The sequence below is a fragment of the Neofelis nebulosa genome, chromosome 10 (genome assembly GCF_028018385.1).
Source record: "Neofelis nebulosa isolate mNeoNeb1 chromosome 10, mNeoNeb1.pri, whole genome shotgun sequence".
NCBI lineage: Eukaryota > Metazoa > Chordata > Mammalia > Carnivora > Felidae > Neofelis > Neofelis nebulosa.
This window is the reverse complement of record NC_080791.1, coordinates 18,083,297-18,105,797: the sequence shown is the minus strand read 5'-3', so window position 1 is coordinate 18,105,797 and position 22,501 is coordinate 18,083,297. Positions and strand designations below refer to the sequence as shown.

The window sequence follows — 22,501 nt, the reverse complement described above, 5'->3', positions numbered from 1 at the left end:
TGACAATAAAGTCATCAGCAGGCCGTGTGTTAAGAGGCACTAGATCTCTACTGGCAAGCTTTCATACTTCTGCCCGTCTCCCACTCCCGCCAGCTGCCAAAAAAGCCAGGTGGGATCTGGGGCACGGTGTGGGGTCCCGCCACTGAGCGCCGCTAACTGGCCCACGGGGGGGATCAAACTCGCAGCCCTGACTTCATAAGCAGGGGGCTTGCACTGACCACGCCAGCTCTACAAGGTTCCAGGCCTACGCTGTGAGAGCACGTTCAGGTTCAGACAGGCTCAGGCAAGTGGCTTCTGCTGCTGGAGGAATCTGACAGCACCACTAGCCCACGATGCTGTCTTTCTTTTATTTCCCTTCCCACCTGTCAGTCTTGTAATGAAAAATGGTGCCACTCACAGGCCTGTTATTAGGACTGTTTCGGTGCGATGAAATCAAGTAGCACCAGGTGTTGGAAGCGTTGCTGAAGTTACAGAAGCTTCCCCTCCTCCCCCATCTCTACTCCAAGCCGACAAGTCCCCTCCACTGTCTCACTCACCCCTCACTGTCCTGTTGGACAGGAGGGAGCCCCCAGCTCTGCTTCAGACTGGCCACTGAGCTGCCCCACGGCACGAGCAAGGGTGAGCAGTGATCTGACCAGTCAGATCCAAGAACTGGGTAGCCCCAGCTTTGTTCTCGTCTCTTATCAATATAGGCACAAGTCAAAACCGTTGCAAAGGGCAGGAGGGGAGGGCATTTTCTCAGGGATCCCTGTAGTTTTTTGAGGAGAGAGCTAGAGACGTCGTCATAAACCTCTGGCCACTCTTCTTGGGTGGCAAAGTCCACCTGGTCGACTTCAGAGAGGTGTCGCCCCTTGTTCACGTGGCCCATGTGCCTACCAATAATAACATCCTCAAAGTGCTTTTCACAAGGCTGCATTTGGCTCCACAACAACTACAAGGTCAGCAGTAGCCAATTTAGAGACTGGGGAATGAGGCTCAGCAGAGTTATGTGGTATTAAATTGGGGGTAATGGTTGCCTTTGGGAAGGAGGGGTGTATAGAGAGAAAGGAGGCGTGTTGGCGGGGTGGGACAAGGGGCCCTCAGCGTGCTGGTCATGGTGCTATTTCTTGACCCAGATAGTGATTCCATAAGTATGTCCCCTTGGTGACAATTCATCAAGCTGGCACTTAAGATTTATGTGCTTTTCTATCCGTGTATTTAAATTAAAATGTTTTTCAAAAAGTTAAGTGATTTGCCCGAGTAGAAGAACGAATGGCTGCCTTCACGCCTGACACTGAGCACCTTGCTGACTCCGAAACCCACAGGGGCTGCAGCGGCTGCATTAACTGTGCCACAGTCTGGGAACTTCACACACCCAAGAAAGGGACACTACTGTGGATCTCTGTTTAAACGCCTGAGTGATGGCTAATTCAAGAAGGACGGGAAGGGACAGCTGGATGTTTTAACGCGATTTGCATTCGCATCTGGATGGAGAAAAGTCTAGCTCCCTAGTCTGGTCCAAACAGCTGAACAGACTGAAACTTCTGGACGAGCCAACTCTTTGTCCAGTGAACACCGGGCAAAGCCCCGGGGAAGCCTGGCTTTCCCCTGGGGAAGCCTGCTGGGAGCTGCAATCACCCTCCAGCACTGAGTGGTTCCCATTCTAGGTGGGTCTTGAAACCTAGAGGAGAGGGGAAATTCAGCCTGTCACAGATTCGACAGCAATGCTCTCGTAGTGCTTTGTGACAGAGAGTTGTCAGAGGGCCCCGGGTTTAAGTCTGCCTCTTGGTAGCTGTGTGACCTTGGGCAACTCACTTAGCCTCTCTTAACTTGTTGTCTCATGAGCAAAGTAGGAAGGGTAACGGCTTCTATTTCACTGGGCTGTGAGGGTAAAATGAGCTAATGTACAGGGCCTGATGCAGAGGAAATGTTCATTGATCAACAAATGCTCACTGCCATTGTCACACTCTTCCTGATCCTGGCATCCTGCCTCTATCCTCTGTCTGTTCTCTTTGAAGCCCCCAGGACCTGGCCTCTACTCTGGGCTGCGCCATCCTGCCTGGGGCGGGATGGGGGGGGGTCCTCTGAAGGCTAAGCCCTTCTACCCGATTTGTTCCTATGCGAGTCCCCTTCTCTTTCGACGGACACCAACATACACGCGTGCTGTTACCTGACGCCATCCACCTTTTTTTTTTAACGTCTTTTTTTTTTTTTTTTTTTTTTGAGACAGAGAGAGACAGAGCAGGAACAGGGGAGGGTCAGAGAGAGGGAGACACAGAATCTGAAACAGGCTCCAGGATCTGAGCTGTCAGCACAGAGCCCGACGCGGGGCTTGAACTCACGGACCGCGAGATCATGACCTGAGCCGAAGTCGGACGCCCAACCGACTGAGCCACCCAGGCGCCCCACCATCCACCTTGTTTTGATCTCTTGCCTGTGGCCCCACTGTTCGCCACTCCCCAGCTGCCACCCAGGGCCCCAGTCCACTGTTCCACTGCCATCCAGGATGTGGTGGGCCTGCTCAGGGTGTCTCCCGGATTTGGATAGGGGATCCATTTGGCAAGAGTCGACAGCATCTTTCCGAGCAGTCCAAATTCATTGAATGGACCCCAGGCTGCCATTTTAAAAGAGGTGGGCCTTTGTTCTGTTGCCTCAATTGCAAATGTGGACGCAGTTGGAGCAGGAATGTGTCACCAAGCAGGGGAGCATATCTGAGGGCTGCAGAAGATAAGGAATCATTCCACAGGTTCTAGAAAGGGTGGAGCAGAACAGGGCTCCCGGCTGCTTCGAGAGCTGCCAAAACACCACCATTGGCACGATCAAGACAGGCCTGGTTCTCATGCTGACAAATGGCGGGATGTCAGCTGCTCCTGACAAGCTATGGGATGGCAAGAAAAATAGCCTGTGAATAAGCCCCTCAAAGCATATAATGATTCTGGCCGAGAACTGTGAGACGGGGAGGCCAAGCCATGGCAACAAGCAAGTTGAACACCACAAGACCTTCTGGTGCAAATTCATTTCTGTGAGTGAGAGATGGCCAGAGGACAGAGGGAGCTGTCACATTCAGATTCTTTGAAGCAGGCCTATTTATTCACAGGAAGACAAGAGATGAGCGGGGCCTGCCTGCTGGGGCAGGGCAGGGAGCCACAGCAGCAGGATCTGATGACTGAGGTACCGCTAGGTAAGCAAAGCCTGGTATGTGTTCGGGGCGGCTCTGTGTGGTAATTAAAAGAACACACTGTGGACCCATCTGAGCTTGGAGTCCGCCACTTTGCAGCCACCACGTGGCTTGGATGAGTTCGCCTCAGGGCCTGTGTGCGGATCTACAAGACGGGGGTAAGAAGACATTGCCTTGTAAGGTTCTTTAACGATTAGATGAGATAATATTTGCAAAACGATTGTTAGTATGTAGTGAGTGCTCGGTCAAAAGCGCCCGTTAATTATCTTTAGAGTACTTTCCAGCCAAGGGACAGGCGGAAGGTCAGCACAGGGAGCCACAAGGGCTTGAGCACGGCACATGAGTCTCAGGTAAGGTAACTCAGACATCTGGGCAGGTGATCCGGGAGGCTGCTCCATGATGCTCAGGCCACTGCTACCCCTCAACACACAGACTCAGGAAACAAAGCCAGCAAGTACAATGGGACAAGGTTTACTCCAAGGGCAGTTGGAAGATAAATGTATGTGATGGGGGCTGAGAGGATACCCAGTTAGGCTAACTGAAGATTCAAGAGAGGACAGAGGTGAGCTGTGATTCGGGGAACAAATTAGGAGATGGGGGTCGGGGGGTGGTGGTCAATTTAAAGCCAGACAGCCAGCCCTGGACATCCCTATACCTTGGCGAGAGGAAAGAGGGGTGAGGTTGCTTATGCAGGAGGGTGAGCTGGTGGCCCAGCTGTGTGTTGTGGGGAAGGCAGAGATTTATAGGAAGCCTGTGTAGGCCCAATGGCTGCTGTGAAAGGGCAGCCCCAGAGAAGACATCAACTCCTACAGCACCAACCTGCTGAACGCACCAGCATATCTAGGCCAGTTGTGTGCTTTCCCTGTTGCTAGTCAAAGGGATCATCTGAAAACTTGTACCTGGTTCTTAGCATCAGGCTGTTCTGTCCAGGCCTGAACTTTCTTGGGGCCAGGGATGTAATGGTCCGTTCTTTTGCACATGCCTTCACAGCATCCCATCCATCCATCTATCCATCCGTCTATCCATCTATCCCTCTGTCCATCCATCCATCCACCCACCCATCCATCCACTCATCCATCTGTCCATCCGTCCATCCATCCACCCACCCACCCAACCATCCACTCATCCATCTACCCATCCACCCACCCACTCATCCATCCATCCATCCATCCATCCATCCATCCATCCATCCATCCATCCATCCCATAATTGCTGAGTGCTAGTGTATGCTGGGCCTATTCCAGGTGCTACCAATACACAAATAAGACAGATGTAGTCCCTGATCTCAGAGAACTCACATTCTAGTGAAGGGAGATGCACAAGAATCAAATAATCCCATTATAAGCAAGACGATTTCAGATGGTGATGATCTCTTTGAAGATAATACAACAAGGTAATGTGGTAGAATGTAACTAAGAGAAAGGATGGGGGTTCCTTAGGGTGGCAGAGAAAGAATGTATCTTGGAGGAGGTGACACCTGGTTTAGACCTTAATAATGAGAGGGAAATAGTAGATTGGAGACTTGGGGAAAACAGATTTTTGGTAGAACGAAGAGCAAACGTACGGGTTGTATGTTGGCATGAAGCATGCTGTGTCCAAGGAACCAAGGCAAGGCCAGTAGTGATGCAGCAGAGAGAGCGAGAGCCAAGTGACGGGAGATACAGGGCCCTGGGGGCTCTTGATCAGTCCTTCAGATCCTAGGGATATTGGTGAAATTGTGGCTGATGCAAAACAGGGCACAGGGGGAAGAGATATGCTCATTTAACATGTGAGCAACAGTAGCCCAGGAAGATTCAGCTGCTAATTTACGATTCAGGGACAGACCTTGACTTGCAACTCAAGGTATTTTTCTCTAAGCCTAAGAGGACATGTGGACTGCCTAGCACCTTGTCACCTAACACAGGTGCCTCTTCCCCCAAGAGATGGCCCGGAGAACCTTCCCTCCAATTTCTGCTCCTTGTGCCCCCTTTTCCCACAAGAAAAGGGCAAGAAAAGAGGGGGGCTCAGAACAGTACAGCAGGCCACCACTATTGCATGTAGCATCTGGAAAGCTGCTGGACCTCCCCACTGTGAGAGCAGGACTGGTTATGGGCTGCTTGCTCTGTTGATCTGGTAAACTTAGGTAGTGTCCAGGTATGGTGTGGCAAAGAGGAATCAACCCAGGTCAGCCTGGGAGAGGGAAGGACCAGCCCCGGGTGCCTACATCTCAAGGGAGCAGGTGCACATCCCTGAGTGTGTGTGTCTGTGTAGAGGGGGATGGATGGCAGGGAGGCTGAGGACCTGAGCTTTAGGCCCAGAGACGAAGTACAAGGACAGCCTCCTGCAGAGAGAGAGGGGTAACAGGCGGCAGGGACAGGAGAGGGCTTGCACTCCCTGCGAGTTACCACATGACAGGCACACTATGGAGACTGTAGTTCACTGATTTCTAACCCGGAGGTGGCTGCCATTATTTCCATTTGGAGAATGAAGACCCGGGGGTCAGAAACGCTGGGTGACTTGCCCTCACAGCTTTCACCTGGAAGAGCAGAGATCTGCACAGGTGGCCCAGGGGGCAGGAAAGGGGTGTGGGGACAGGGGTGAGCACAGCCACTCCTTCCATTTCTGCACCGCGTGTATCCTGATGACTCCCAACTGGAGAGCAGGCCCAGCTCTGCCCTCCCACTGGCCTCCCTCACCCACGACCTCCTGTCCTTCTCGCCCTCAGAGTCCTGCTGGCACTTCAGACCCATGTCATGTACTCCGTGTATGTCTTCGTCTCCTAAAGCTACTCTTTTTCTATGTACTATTTCTCAGTTCATGACTTTACCAGCCACCTGTCATCCAAAACAGAGAGCAGGAGTCAGCCCGGAGTCTGCCCTTGCCCTCCCTCCCTTGCTCTCTCCCCATTCAATAACCAGGCCCCATCCATTTTACTTCTGCAATGCCTGCTTAATCCATTACCGCAACTCGACTCTCACTGCTGCTGCCATCATTCAAGTCTTCATTTGAATTATTCAGTAGTCTCTGCACTGGTCTCCTTGCTTCCAGTTCCTTCCCACTCTATCCATCTACTGAACTGCACGGGCACCAGCGGTTCTCAAAGTCGAGAGTCATAGGCACCAGCGGTTCCCGAACTGGAGATCACGGGCACCAACCAGTGCTCTCGAACTTGAACGTGCATCACAACCACCTGAAAAACCTGTTAAAATGCAAACTGCTGGGCCCCACTCCAGAGTTTCTGATTCAGTAGGTCGGGATGGGGCCCCCGAGTTTGGATTTTGCACAAGTCCCGGATGATGCTGATGCTGCTGGTTCAAGGTACACAATTTGAGAACCACTTCCTTGGGGTCTGTTTCTACACCAAGGACCTACTCAGGTCAGTCCTCTGCTTAAAAAACAAACAACCAACCCAGAAACTCCCTACTATCTTTGAAATCTTTAAAATTGAGCCCAAACTCCTGCGGCACCTGGGTGGCTCAGTTGGTTAAGCACCCAACTTGGGCTCGGGTCATGGTCTCAGAGTTCATGGGTTCGAGCCTCGCATCAGGCTCTGTGCAGACAGGAGATCCTCTGTACTCCCTCTCTCTCTGCCCCTTCCCCACCTCTCAAAAATTAAAAAAAAAAAAACATCTTAAAAAAATAAAATCAAGCCCAAACTGCTTACAGTGATCCTCACCACCTGGCCTAGCCATGCCTTTCCCTCATCACCTCAAGCTACTGACCTCCCTTCAACCTGTAATGAGCCTACATCGCACTACTCACGTTCCTTAAGGCTGTCAAATATTTCAGACTCTGCGTCTGCCCACACAGTTCCCGGCCTGCAACTCTTTCCCCCCTGGAGCTTGTCCACTTCCTACTTGTCCATCAAGGCCCAACTTGACTGTACCTGCCTTTCAGGCATCATAGTGTGTTAGAAGGGCTGTGGACTTTGATGTCAGCCAGGCTTGGCTTTGAATTCCAGATCAATCCCTTGTTAGCCGTGTGACCTTGAATTAGCCTCTCCGTTAAGCTGGGGTTAACCTCAGCGTCTTCATTATAAAATGTGAATCATAATAGTTATCTTTTAAGATTGTTGTTGGAGAGGAAATGATGTACGATAAATGTCTGACAGGTAGTAGGTAGTCAACAAACAATAGCTATTATTATCATTAGCTCTGTTCGAAAGTTCTGCCTGGCTTCCTGGAGACGAGCAGTTTCCTTTTTCCTCTGTGTTCCCACAGAGTTTTGTATGATTCCATTTTGCGTACATCACATACTGTGGTCTCATTATTTTTATACATTGGACCTCATTCCAAGTATAGCTGGGGCCACTGTATGACTTAGAAAAAAATCGATCCTCTCAGCAGGCGTAGTGGGCACATGCTTTGGCAAACTAAAGGCTTCTCTGTAGGAAGACAATCTACAGGTGGATCCATGCCCCCACCACTGCACATGCTTGGTGAGCAGTGCGAGTGTTAGGTTTCAGGCCCTGTTCACTCCTTGTACAATATACCACCTGTACAACTGTATTTGGAGGTTCTATGTATATAGCATGTGAGTTCAGGGCAAGTAAGAACCGTGTCTTATCTACCTGAGTCCACAACTGATGTTGAATCAATGTACCCACGGGCAGGTAATATTGGCTGAGGATGGGAAATACATCAGCAGGGTTAGTTAGGGCTCTGGCCTCAGGTGCAGGGGTAGGATCCTTACTCCTGTGGAGAAAGGGAGCCCAAGGACCAGGGGTAGACTCAGGCTTGAGGAATAATCAGGGGCCGAATTGCTAAAACTAGATGGTGGACAAGAACGTACTTTGGGGACTGAGACAGAGGTTAAGTGCCCAGGTGTTGAACTGGAGTTCGAGAAAGAGCTCTTAGAGCCCAGAATATGAACGAGCCTGCAGATAACATCTTACCTCTGCCATATGGGGTGGGCAATCAGGACCAGAGTACCCTTAGAAGATATGAACATACCATTTTCTATAGCTTCCTTCCCCACCCCTGCCCCACATCAATTCCTTACTGCCCGTCTCTTCTGTCGAACAGCAAGCCAATCTCTTAGAAGGCTTTCAGATGCCTTAATTAATACATTTCCATTTCTTTTGCAGACCCCTCGCTCCCCTTAACAGCTGGCACTCAGTGGGGAAGGAGGAAATAATTCCCAAGAAGTAAGCCTCTGACAATTTTCCAGCGTGCTTCTAGACACCCATGGGGTTTGGAGGAATTCCCAGTCTGAAGCTGCTGATATAACTCTGAACACGGCTGAAGCCCAATCCCCCCGAGAGTCCCATGTCAATTCCTGTCGAGGTCTTTTCCTGAATCTGGGCCGACCTTCTCTGGACCTCACACTCTACAAGGCCACTTTAAGGGAGATAAGGATTGAGGTTGTGTACCTTCACAGGTGATGCACAATGCCCTTACTTGGCCCCGCCTTGCTCAGGGCTGAACTCACATCCGTCGTGGCCACACCGGAGCAAACATTTCTCTGATGGGTCTGTACTCCCCCTACCTCCACACCACCTCGTCTGTAACCTTTCAAAGGCAGAACCAAATCTGATCTGTCCTCTTACCCCCACCGAGGGTAAAAGGGCACAGTGACCTACACATAGTACGTGTTAAATTACCTTCTGCTGATTGATTATTCAATTGATAGCCTGGTTTTCTAAGCCTTGGGTTGACATCTGCATTGACATAAACTCGCTGATGGGTGACCTTTCTAAGTTTATGCAAAGAACGCTTATCGTATGGCGCCTCGTTCCGTAGGATTCGAAGGAACTGTTTCTTAATGCTTTGCTGTGTTCTAGAAATTTCTGCTTGTCTGCCTGCCCTTCTAGCTGGAGGGCTCCTAGAGGGAAGGAACCTGGGTTCAAATCCGAGCACTTCCAGGTGTTGGCCTCTCGGGGGCTGTGCCTTCTTAGCCTCTAAGAAGGAAGCAGTTACAAAAGCCCCCACCCCCAGGATTAACGGCAGGGAGGACAGAAGTGTCATCCGGGTGTCCCTCTCAAGCTGGCCACTCAGAGCCACCTGCAGCCTATTCCTTCCTCCCCGTTGCTCCAGCAGGTCAGGAAGGTTCGGCCGCAAGCGTTCTGTGTGCCAGTCAGCAGTTCACACGTGCTCTTTGCAGCGCAGTGAGGAGAGCACAAGATTGGGGTCTGGAGGGGGCAGGAGTCCGGGCTCTGGCCACCCGGGGTGTATCTGCGCTTGCGTTAATCACTCAACTCTGAGCCTCCATATCCTCATCTGTGCACGCTGGAACAAGAATTCCTGCCTCTCGGGTCATATGAGGGTTAGATGAAATGCCACGCATGGAGTTCCTATAAAGTGCCTGGCCCTTGTCAGGAGTGATCAGCCCCCTCTCCTCCTACGTGCTTTCCTGGGGGCTCAGCTTGGAACTCAGGAGAGACGTGACCAAATGTCTGGAGCACAGGAGACCCCCATCCTGATTCACCACAAAGCCAAGGGAAGTAAGAGGAAGAAAAAAAAAAAACCTGAAGGCCTTAGCAGAACCCTCTGGTGGATCTGGGGGCTCGTCCCAATCTTGCGGGGTGCGTGCAGGTCGCCTCTGGATGGGGAGAGGGAAGCAGTCCCCAGAGGTAGATGGGACAGCCCAGCTGTATTGGTGGCCGCCGTCACAGTCATCTCAGAAGAATGGGAGTGTGGCTGCAGTCTCAACACTGCTTTTATTGGCTTTTTATCGGGTAGGTAAAAGGAGGTGCGTGGCAGAACAGAAGCTTTGAGAACTAGAAATGAGACAGAGTCGTGTAAAGGCAGGGACTGCTGAGAGGGAGGGCGGAGGCGGCCGTGGCCCAACATGCAGTCCAGGGCTCTGGCCCTTTTCTTCTCAAGGACAATGGTCTGTGAATAATGAGCCAGACAGGATGGATTTTCTCCCGTCCGGGTCTCGGGGAGTCGCAGGCCAGCACTGCGACTTGACCTGCATCCCTCACAATGCTCTTCTGGAAAGGGCCATTCCCAGAGTCAAACAGCCATCCCTCTTTCCCTGAGAGGCAGGTGCCCAAACCCACACTTAAAGGCTTACACAAGAGGGACGTTCACCCCCACTCAATGGGCCCTAGAATTAAATGGTGAGATCCCCACATGTCGCCATCTTTTTCTGGGCACCTTCACTGCCACTGCCTTGATTCGAGGCCCATCCCATCCACCTGATCCTGGGACAGCTGTCTAGTGAATACGCCTGCATCTGGTCTCCCCAAATCCAGTCCATTCCCCTCTCTCCTGCCAGAGGAACCTTGGCGACCAAGCCAGAGCCAATAATGCCGCTCCCTTCTTCCAACAAAACAGACCATCTTGCTCTTCAACAGCTCCCCGTTAGCCTCCCAGACAGAGTTTAAATATCCAAACACACGAGTCCTATCACAACGGGCCCCTGTCTACAGCCCTACTCTCCTCTGCTCCTTCCCATGTCTGACTTCAGCCACACAGAACCACTCACGCTGCTCAGTACGTATCTTGGCGTTTGCCGCATCTAGAGTATTCTCTCCTACCAAGAGGATCCTTCTCCATCCTCAATACTTCCCTTTCCTTGGTGAGCCCTTCCCCGTTCACACCTGTACCACCTTGCCCGTCCTTCTGCCAGACCTGTCCTTGCCCCTCACTACCCACCTGACCGTGAACAGGTTCCTCATCTGCAACATTTGATCGCTGTGTGGACTAAATGAGTTAATACAGTCAAGTGCCTAGAACAGCACCTGTCTCATAGGAAACACTCAATAAATGTCAGCCATGATTATTATCACTATTAATACAGCGCATATCACATGGTACTATAATTCTTGCTTTACCTTTCTGGCTCTTAGAGTAGACCCTGGACTCCTTACTGGCCATTCCCCACATCCACATAGTGCTTGTCAGGGAGTGGGTACTTTGATGAATGAATGAGTGATCACTGAACCCCATCTCTTCCTGATTTGAGTAAATTCAGAAACCAAGGGGAAGATAGAGTAAAATTCTCCCTGAGCTTGGATATCACATGGGGGAATGCACTGAACACTCAGTTTTAGCCCTTGGATCGGTATCTTTCTTTTAAAGAATAGAATTCTCTGACCTATTTGCAGTTAAAATAGTCTGGCTTCATGGTGAAAAGTAATCCCAGGGGGACTAGTTGTGGTATTTTTTTAGTTCAGCAAAATGTCTCTGGACAACCTTCCCAAGTGGATTGAGGCCACGGACAGCCCACAATACCAGGCCTCTGGCAAACTCGCTCCCCAATCCTCTCTCAAAGGGGCCCGGCAGGGGAGATGGAAGGAGGCATTTCGGCTTCATTTACACTTAACTCATCAAAATGTCACTGGAAAGAGCGATTTGATGTCAAAGGCTTACGAGCCTTGGTTCTAAGCCTTCCAAAGCCCTTTTCTCTTTGAACCTAAATGTGCCATTCTGCCAACACGGTGTTGAATGCCAACAGGGTGGTTGGTTCTGAACTTTGAAGCCAGAGGAGGACTCTTCCTCTTCCCAAATGTGATTTGCAGCTGGGTCCCGAGGATGTGAAATGCAGTCTCTCCCCTTCCTGGTTACCAGTCCTCTGGGCTTAACCGACAAGAACGCCTCACCCACACTGGGGGAGAGAGGAAGGGGTCACAGAAGCCATCTGCCCGGCTCTTGCCCTTCACAGATGGAGTGCAAACCCTTCATAGGCCAGAGCCAGATCTGGGTACCAAGTCCTGGGCATCCTCCAAATCCTCTGCCTAGGAGGACATCTCCAAAGTGAATGCCAATGGTGGCTGCGGGGACCCGAGGCTGCCATTGCAGCAGGTGAGATCGTGTCCTGCCGCGGACTGGTGCCTGGGCTTGACCCTGCTTCTCCGCTTGCTGGCTGTGGGACACTGTAGAATCATTTTGTACTTCTAAGTCTCCGGTGGCTTATCTCTACGATGGGGATAAACGACATCTACTTCACGGTGCTGTTGTGAAACGGGTAAGGAGTGAATACTGGTGAAAGCAGTTTCGGATGGGAAATCACTGCAGAATCTTGTGAAGCGTTACGGAGACAACAGCCCGGACGGATATGCCCCTGATGGCTCTGCTTCCCAGTTATCCGCCTTGGGAAGAAGTTCTCACGTCTTGGCCAGGACTCCAAAACCCTTTCACAAATGCTCCACCCCCCACCCCGCGCTCGGCCCGGTCCTGACGGTCACCCAACCCTGACACTGCTCCAGCCTCGTGGCGGGCTCTGCGTCCTCCCCCCGTCCTCGCCCCCATTCTCAACTCTGGGCAGCTCTTGTCTATAGGGAGTTCATTTTGAACAACAGCCAACCGTTCTGCTCCACAGCTCCCTCTAGCGACAACCCCTTCTCCTGCTTTCCCATAAAAGCAAGGCTTCTTTACAGACCATCCATTCCTCCCAGGTTCGACCACTGCCATCGTATCTCAATCCGGCCACCCACGAAACTGCTCTTGCCAGTGACTTCTGTATCGCTAACTTTCTGTACTTCCTTTCAAGGGGTGGAAAACGTCTTTACCCGTTTTCTTTCCGGGGCCTTCGGCAGCCTCCCGAGCCTGTGTTTTCCTCCTGGGTGATTCCTTCCCCACTCGTGGCTTCAGCAGCCACCTCCGATTCACCGCGCACCCTAGCACCCACAGCATCAGGGTGCCGGGCCCACTGTAGCCAACTCCTTGGTGAATGCCTCTACCTGGATGTCCGAAAGGCATTTCACAGTTCCCCATTCCGAAGCTAACTTCGTCCTCCCTTTTCCTCGCAGACCTGATTTCCTTTTGAATTTTCCACCTCAACGACTGGCATTACCATCCACCCCGATGTCCAAGTTAGAAATCTAGGAGTCTTCTTACTGAAATACCTGTCTCTCGTGGTCCACTCTCATTTGGTCCCTGTGTCCTGGTGACTTCTGTATTAACATATACCATGACCCCATTTTCACTTGTGTAAAATACATATTCATTAAGAAATCAGAAGGGAAGGGGCACCTGTGACTCAATCAGTTGAATATCTGACTCTTGATTTTGGCTCAGGTCATGATCCCGGGGTTGTGGGATCGAGCCCCGCACTGGACTCCACACTGAGTGTGGAGCCTGCTTAAGATTCTCTCTCTCTCTCTCTCTCTCTCTCTCTCTCTCTCTCTCTCTCTCTCTCTCTCTCTCCCCTCCCCCCTCTGCTCCTCTCCCCCACTTGTGCGTGCTCTCTTGCTCTCTAAAATAAAATTATTTTTAAAAGAAAGCCAATTTAAAGGATTCACCATCTGACCACTGACAAGTAGCATCTATTATAAGCCTTTTAATGGCTTAACCAAAGAAGCAAGAGGCATCCAGACAAGGCATAAATGAGGTAGCCCCACGATCCAAAAGTTTACTCCTAAAATGAGTCTAAGAAAGCCAAGACCTTTGTTGCACAGGCAGGCTCCCCTGCCTCTGTCTTGTCCCACTCCTCCAGCCATCCACACTCCACACTGGGGGCCCTTCGTCACGTGGGACCTTCATCAATGACCGCTGCCTGCTTCCTAGCCTCATTTCCCACCATGCTCTGTTTCAGGCATCCTAACCTAAAATGGAAATATCCATGCATCTTCAGCCTGGCAGCTCATGCTCCTTCCCTCCCGGCACACTCTTTGCTCTCCATGTCCCTCCTGTGCCTGGCCAACCTCTCTTCGTCCTTAAAGACTCTGGTCAAACATGACCCCCTGCAGGCGTCTCTCCTACACGTCACCAGCAGAATCAGGAGCCGGTCCTTCAGCCCTCGGTCCATACCCTGCTCTTCCCCATCAATGCCTTTCTCACTTTTACCCAACTTTCACCCAACTATCTCCCATCAAAGAGAGACCCGGGAGCCATCCACTCATCTTTGTATCTGAATACCTTGAACAATTTCAATTAACACTGTAAGTAAGTTTACTGGAGTGACACAGGAGGATCCCTGAGCCTGTTCCTGGGGTACCTCCTTCTTCACACTACTTCACTCCACCCCTTCCCCTCCAAGTTCCCCTCCGTCAAGACAAACCATCACTGTGGGCAGGCCTGCTACGGGCTCATCCGGGAAGGATCTGACTGGGGCCAAACGAATCCAGATCCGAGAGCCTCCCCAAACAGATTCATCCCGCTCACCTCTGCGGCTCAACCACAGGACCGGGGGGAGAGGCCACCCACCTGGTCCAGTTTACGTGAATCTACTTGTCACTCCAAGCACATTCCCACCTGTAATGGGATTTGTGCCAAAAGACATATTCCGATGATTTCCAAACAGATGCAGAACACATGCTTGAATGCTCTTCTACAACTAATAGGCCATGTGTCCAAGCCCGAGAGCCTTGGATAAGCAGGTGATAATGGACGTGAACTCTGAGGCTCTCGAACACCCGCTGGAGATGGCCCACGCCTCTGTACTTCACTCCGTGTCACTCAGACATGCGGGAAGCTGTTGTGCTCTTCAGACTGTCTACAGAAAGAGATTCCTTACCCAAGGGCTATCGGCCCCTTGTGTGTGGGGTGTGATTCCCCTTTATATCTAGCCTCTGTCTCTCTTACTGCAGGCCAACCAGGCCTCATCTTGCTGGCTGTCCAGGGGAAGCGGGTGGGCAGCCTTGTCCATGCACACCCCGGGGGCCTCACCCTTTACACGGTCTCTTCCCCCAGATGTCACATGTGCCACGTGGGTGAGCAGCCCCCAAAGCCACAGGCGTGGACAGTGTGCACGGACGCACTGGCCCAGGAATGCTGCGCCCCCATGACGGAATCTCAGGCTTACCCCAGTGTGATGTTGTGAACAACTGTTTTCACTTGCAGCTGTTAACAGATGACGGGCTTAGTTTCCTTTTTTTTTTTTTCCTATGGGGGAAGGCATTCTCCTTGAACAAGAGGGGGTCACGGAGACACAACCTGGTGTACCTCCAGGAGCCTAATAATAATCATTCCTGAGGGGTGCCTGCCTGCCTCAGTCCGTAGAGCATGTGACTCTTGATCTCAGGGTCGTGAGTTCAAGCCCCACGATGGGCTTTGAGCTTACTTAAAAAAAAAAAAAAATCACTCCTGGTCCAAACCAGCTAAGGCTCGCCTCCGGGCTCCCCCAGCGAGGAGGGGGATGGAGTCATGCTCAGTTTTACCCGTGGCCCCTGGACGGATGGCGCGACAGCAGCTGTGTCCTAACAATCCGTAGCACATTCTGTCACTGGACAAGGCCGCAGGCAGGAAGGGGGTCAGCTGCTCACACCCGTCGGCTGCCGCTTGCATTAGGGGAGCTGTCACTGTTGATTCAGGATCTGACTTGTCTGAAGGCGGCCACAGGGTTTGGGGCACATGGGGAGGTGACACCCTGCGGGGTGAACCTCAGCCGAGGAGACTCAGCAGGTGCATTCTCCTCCCCATCGCTACGGGCTGTCCGGTGAGGCGACACTCTCCTGGGTCTCTCTGAAGAGCGAACACTCAGCTGGGCTTGGAGCAGAGCTATGGCCAGCCCAGGGACGTACTCCTTTAGAAGGACGGACAGATGTCCTCTTGGCCTGCCACTCCCCTCCCCTCCCCCTCACTTCTGCTGCCTTGGAAGTGCACACCCTCAATTAGCATGGGAACTTCCCCCTTGGGCTCAGTTGTCTAGGGAGCCCTGACTTAAGGCAACTCCTATGCCTCCTGTATGTCAAACCCTCTGTATGTGTGTGTTATTTTATTATTATTTTTAGTTAATTTACTTTTTGAGAGAGAGACTGAGCAGGGGAGGGGCAGAGAGAGAGGGAAAGAGAGAGAATCTCAAGCAGGCTCAACACAGCACAGAGCCCGACACGGGGCTCGAACCCACGAACCGTGAGCTCATGACCTGAGCTGAAATCAAGAGTCAGACGCTTAACTGGCTGAGCCATCCCAGGCGCCCCCATGTGTGTGTGTTATTTTAGATCCTTAAAATTCTTCCCAATGAACACTGAAGGCTTGCAGAAGGGACAGAAAGGATAAAATAACTTGTCAAAGAACACACAGCCAGTAAGCGCATGGACTGATACTTTAGCTTAGGTCTAACATCGGGATCTGTGCTCTCTCAGACCATGAGCGCTGAAGCCAGAGAGCCCAGGGCTTCAATGTGGACTCGGTACTTATTAGCTATGTGATCTCTGGCAGGTTACTTGACCTCTCTGACCCTCCCTTGCTTCGTCTGCAAAAGTGACAGATTTAGATGTGGTGAGCTCTGAGGTTTCCTTCAGCTGGGACATTCAAAGCCCTGCCGTTCCAGCCTCTGCAATGTTTCTGTACGACAGGATGATCTTGGCTTTAGGACTAATGGAAACCTAGGGAACATCTTGGCAGACACATCTAATTGTTGAACCTGGGGAAGGTGGTGGTCCCAGCATCACCCGTTCCAGCCCAGAATCAATCCCAGTGGCATCCAGACAGCCTCTGGGCTGGAATGCTCTTCCCATCCTTCAGATACCAGCTCCAACGTCACTTCCCGAGGGAAGACTTCCCTCCCCTGCCCTCTCGCCTCTTGAGACTGGATCCCACTGCCCTCTGATACGTCCTCACGGCTCCTTCTACTTTTCTTCCCTTGCGCTAACGGTTTGAAATTCTATATGCATGTGATCCTTCATTAACATCTGTCTCTCGCTGGTAAGTTTCATGAGGGCAGTGTCTGCGTTTATGGGGTCCCCCCCACTGTATCTCCAACATCTGGAATAGCAGAAGGCATTCAACAAATATTTATTGAATTAATGGTTTAAGTAATTAATTAGTTGATATGACTAGCTATGTCTAGATGAGACCAAAGCAGCAAGGGTTTGGGCTTGAAAGCCAATCTGGGGTGAAGTTGAAGATCCCTGGCTGATTGCCGAAGTCATTCAGTGTGTAGCCGCGTGTCCTTGAGTCCCAGGCTCCTCCCCTCTCCCTGCCGGTCCATGTCATAGCTCATTAGGGGGCTGACAAGGGGACTAGCTATATACTAACTCTGACATCCCTGAAGTCGCCCTACCAGTCACCAGGTAGGCCAAGGAGGGCTGAAGAAACGGACTCAAGGTGACCAAGTTTGCCGGTAAGAGAAGGAAAAGGCATGGCAGTTCAGCTTCCTGGGGTTTAACCACCGGGCTCCACCTCTGCAGTGAAATGCAAATAAAAAATCTGGTTTTGTTTTTTTTTTTTGGGGGGGGGGATGAGGGGTTGAAGCATGGGCACCATCAGCAGGGTGGGCTCGAATCTCAAAGATAGCAGACAGGGTCACCTTGGTGGCTCAGTCGGTTAAGCATCCGACTTCAGCTCAGGTCATGATCTCACGGCATGTGAGTCCGAGCCCCATGTCAGGCTCTGTGCTGACAGCTCAGAGCCTGGAGCCTGCTTCGGATTCTGTGTCTCCCTCTCTCTCTCTGCCCCTTTCCCACTCACACTCTGTCTGTCTCTCTCTCAAAACTAAATAAAAACATTAAAAAAAATCAAGATAGCAGACAGCTCTCTGAGGAAATCTTCACCCCTATGCCCTGCCCCTGTGAAATGCTCCCTGGGCTCCCTAGGCCTTCTGTGGCCTTCTGTTGACTGGTCAGTCCTCTGTATGAGAGCCTCTCCTTGCCAGCAAGGCCTCACTTCTGAAACAGCTCACACTGGAGGGTTCAGAGTCTTGCTATGTACCCTGCCGGGTCACTGCAAATGCTGTCTATACAGCCAGGCAATCTCCTAAGCACCCCTTCTCCTCAGCTCTTAAATAGCTTTTCATGCTCCTGTCTATACAAACCATCTCACCATGAGGCATCAACGACTGCTTATTTAATACCCAACAGACATTTTTATCCTTGAAGACGATCACGGCAAAAATGTGTCTCGTACCCCAAGCCTGGTACATATAAAGGGTTAAAATCGTATTAACTCAAGAGATAAAGGGCAGAGAAAAAAGAAGGAAGGGAAGAAAAGAAGAAAGCCAGGCAGAAGGGAAGAGCAGTGTGGAGGGAGGGAGCATGAAAAGGAAGGAGAGAAGGCGGGGCCCAGTTGGAAGGGTACCTTTCTTGGTGACATCAAAGTCCAGCTGCGGTGGGGTGCGGCGGTGAGAACAGCGCAGGCCCGGCTGTTACACAGATCTGGGTTCAAATCCCAGCCCTGTCTCATACTAACTATGTGGCTTCAGACAAGTCATTCAAGCCCTCTGAGCTTCAGATGGCTCGTTTGTAAAGTGAGGATAACATCGAGCTAAAGGGTGTGTTTAAAGAGGATTCAAGATAATGTATGTAAAACCCTTGCACGTTGGCATTCACTGGGAGGCTGCAGGGGCTCCTTCTGCACATGGAAAGCACAGAGAGGGAAAGGGCTTGGTTCAACGTCGTGCTAGGAACCCAGGTCTGTGCTCTCTGCACTGAGTGCCCATCACCAGGACCCGGCCACAAAAACTCGGTTACGGAAATAGGGGCCGTGAAACAGTAACGACTTAATTGATTTGTACAGCTGTTAATAGCGTGTGCCAAGAAAACAAGAGATGTCCCCCAGGAAGAACTTTCTATATCCTTGCTCTAACCAAACAGATGACTGACATTCTACGATGCTCACCTGCATTTTAACCAACTCCCCACATTCACCCTGAAAATCTACAGCCTGTCCAAGTGCACCTTGGCTCGGGTCCGTAGAAGCGCGTTAACGACAGCAGAGAGTAGTACGAGAAGTAATAACGAAATAGCCGTAACCGTGACCATCTCCTCTGACGGTTGAACCTTTTCCCCCTGTTATTTTACCATGTCTCCCTTGACCGGCACTTGTCCAGTGTCAAAGTCAACTGATGTGGCGTGTTCTAGTCTCCCGGGCCCACCCAAGCTCTGCCAGGGGGTGCTACCGAGCCGTAAAATCGTCGGAACGAACAGAAAGCACCCAGGCGTATCCAGAAAACGGACCCCGAACCCAAACCTCAAATCCGTATTAATTGGTCAAGACCTCCATTACCTGTTACAGGTGCTGAACTGGGAGGGCCACAGGGCAGGGATCATGGCGGTCTGCATCACTAACGCTTACCGCCAGTGCCTGGCTCAGCGCCGGCACGGAAAAAGATTTGTGCAAAAAAAATGGACAAATACATGAAAAAGGCATGACTGCCTGAACACGTGGATGGTTCATGAGCATTCGGCAAACCTCATGCCCTTCAATTCCCCCTCCCCAGCCCACCCCCAAGTCTAGACCACCTGTTCTTTCCTTACCCTAGCGATCAGCTCCCCGACCATTCCCGTCCAGGTGCCGTTGGCCTCAGGAACGCCGTACACACCATCCCCGACCAGGCGGATCTTGTAGTTGAACCGGAGGATCTCTGCCAGCTCCTCGAGCATGTCCACACAGAAGCCCTCGTAGCGGTCATTGCCCTCCATCTCCTGGTGGTTCCCCTTCAGCATTAAATACGGGTTTTCCTGCAGCAAAACTGGGCAGCTGTCATTCTCATCTTAGCCCTGGTGTCTCAGCCACGAGGGATGGGGGTGGGTGCCCCGGCAGGGGCGGAGGTCGGGGAGGAGACGAGGTAGAGGGACGGAAGTGACTGGGGCGATGGGCTGCTCTGGAGGTGGCAATTAGCTCCCCTCCCGGCCTCAAGACACTTCTCTTACCAGGAACACACAAGGGTCTCAGTGCACAGAGGGTCAAGCTGAAGCTCCTCCCTCTGGTGCAAGGTCATCATTTGACCTCACCCCCTTCCCATCCCTTCTTTCTTTCCCTTCTGTTTGTTTATTCCACATGGACCTGTCGCAGGGCATTATGAGATACTAGGATACTGACAATATAGCGGGTGAGGTAAGAACATGTACTGACCAAATGCAACCCAAGGCAGAGCAGGTCCAGCCACGAGAGCTCTGGGAAGAGGGGTGGGTCTCTCTGGGGAAAACGTCCAGAGAAGTTTCCATGGGGGAGGTAAAACCCAAGCTGGGTTCCAGAGGGGGATGGAATACAGATGGAATGGTGTTAATGGAAGGCATCAGAGGCAGGGGAAAGGCAAGATCAAGGGCATAATCTTGAGCACGAAGGAGCATGGCCTCTTTAGGGGACAACGGACCCTCCATTCAGTTGGAGCATGGCTTGTGTGCCCGGAGGATAAATTAGGGTCAGAGGGGCCTTGGGTGCCAGGGCAAGGTGGGTGCACAGCCTACATACATAGTAGGGGAACACGGATGGTTTGAAAGACTTAAGGATTAAGAATATTAAATAATAAGAGAGAGCATCTTGGGGCTAGGGCAGACTCTCTCCTGATGTGAGATACTGAGTCCTGAGCCATAGTTTGGCTCAGGATAGAGCGCAGAGAGCTGGAAGAAACACAGAGAGGGCCAGGCTTGAGGGCAGGTGGGGTGTGGGGTACAGAGGGTAGGGGTCCTCAGACTGTTGGAGCCTGGGTGGATGTCCAGAGGAAGGTGTCATCACGGGCATGGATGGTCTGGAAGGGAAGACGATTGGGGACCTGTTGAATTTGGGGTACCGGCAGGCTATCCCGGAGGAAACCCCTGACCGAATGCTTAAAATGTGGACTGAGGGCAAGACCGGGGCAGGGATTGGGAGGCCTCTGTACAGAATGGACGGCTGAAGCTGCAGGAAATGTGAGGCCATCGGCGGGGGAAGAAATGAGGGAGGACAGAAGGGGGACAAGAGGACAAGGCCCTGATCTTAGACAGTGGGAAAATGAAGAGCAGCCATAGAAGATAAAGCAGAAGCAACCAGAAAAGTTGAAGATCAGGAGAATGGGGCCATGAGAGCCAAGGAGCAAGGAGGTTCAGGAAGGAGGGTGCACACGTTCCCCTACAGAGATGAAGCAGGGCTGTGAAGGGGGCCCCTGGCCAGGTGTTGCTGGCAACCCTCCCACGGCAGGTGCAGCGGGGCGGCAGGACTCCATAGGAATGGGGAGTGAATGCAAGGTGCATGAGAAAGAAGGTACCAGAACTTTGAGAAGTCAGGAGATAAAGGCAGGCAGGCACACGGCCTCTCCACCCACCTTCTACTGGCCTCGTCTCTCCTCCAGCCTCGGTTGCCCCAACTGCAAACCACTGGGCTGGAGGATTCCCCGAGGGCCCACCAACACCACGACTTACAATCCCCCAAGCTGGAGGCAGCTGGAGGGGCAGCAGGGTGTGGGCAAGGGGGTGGCGATGGTATCTGAGGATGGGAGAGGCCAGGGTGTATTTGCAGGTAGAAAGGAAGAATCCCATGAGAAGGAGAGATCAGAGAAGGAAGAGAGGCGCTAGCTGGTGCAGTGAGGTCCTGGGGCCAAGTGGAAAGAGACAGGGCCAAGGCGGCAAAGAAGCTGGGAAGGAGGCCTGTAGGTGAGGTGGAGACATGGACGTGGACACAGAGAGGAGGGGAAGGGACAGAGGTGAGGGAATCCGTGCCAGGCCCCAGAGTCACGTTGGGGGCGGGACTGAAGGCTTGGTGTGCAAAGGGCTTAGCAGAACTGCTCAGGAGATATGACAAGGAAGGGGTAAGACGTGGGCCCAGGGAGTACCAAGGCCCAGAGGAAGTCGGGAGGCTGACCGTTGATGGGTAGCTGTGAGTGGGGATGGTGAGGACGACCGGGCTTGGGACCCGCACGAGATGAGATGGCTGAGCATCAAGGTGGAGATCGTGCTGGAAGCTAAGAGACACAAGTGCTGAGACACTGGTTTGCTGAGCTCAAGTCAGAAGGGGCTTCAGGGTTGGGGAGGACAGAGAGTCAGACAGCCCAGAAGTCATGAGGGGAGGGTACAGGAGGGTGATTTTGTGAGTGTGAAGTAGGAGAGAAGTAGGCAGAAGGCTGTTTGTCAGGGAGAGGGAGCTCTGTGTCGAAGGTGGCCTGGTTCTGTTTCATGGCCAAGTTCACTGCCATGTCCATGAGGTGGGCCAGTCTCCTGTCTTCCACACCTGCTGTCCTCCACTCAAGGGTTTCTCTCTGCCCCAGCTGCTCTCCCTCCCTTTCTCCCGCCTAACCTAACTCACCTCTGTCCTTGGGGGTCCCATCGCCTCCTCTGATGCCAACTCATTTCTCAGAACTCTCACTGCCTCACATGGCCCAGTCATCCTCTAGGCCATGCTCCCAGGTAAAATGTAAGTGGGGCCTGGACGGACTCTTCCCCTTCTCTGGTACCCCTCTCTGTCTCCGGCACCAGGCCCTTGTGGACTGAGTGAATGCACAATGCCAGGACAGGGCTTGGCTGGGGGTTCCAGCCCTGGGTTGGCAACATCCCAGGCTACCTTTACTTATCCCAGGGAGTACCATGAAATTCTTTTCCCAGAAACATTCTACTCTCAAATTAACTTAACACTCACGGGCACGTTCATAGTAAACATACAAAAGGCCAATCTTGGGGGCGCCTGGATGGCTCAGTCAATTAAGCATCCCACTTCAACTCAGGTCACGATCTCATGGTTTGTGAGTTCGAGCCCTGCATTGGGCTCTACATAGATGGTGCAGATCCTGCTTGGGATTCTGTCTTTCCTTCTTTGTCTCTCTGTCCCTCCCCTGCTTGTGCGCACT

General features: G+C 52.1%; 1 protein-coding gene across 3 annotated transcripts in view; it reads right to left on the bottom strand.

The window, feature by feature from the left end:
• The window catches only part of GRIK4 (glutamate ionotropic receptor kainate type subunit 4), a 433,258-nt gene that overhangs the window by 59,008 nt on the left and 351,749 nt on the right, over nt 1-22,501 (bottom strand). For 2 of the 3 annotated variants that reach the window (XM_058687070.1, XM_058687071.1), the window contains one exon: nt 19,221-19,424. The exons of the other annotated variant lie outside the window; for it this stretch is intronic. In XM_058687070.1, the coding sequence (XP_058543053.1) occupies nt 19,221-19,424 (204 nt within the window). The remainder of the gene's footprint in view (nt 1-19,220; nt 19,425-22,501) is intronic. 3 annotated transcript variants of the gene reach the window in all.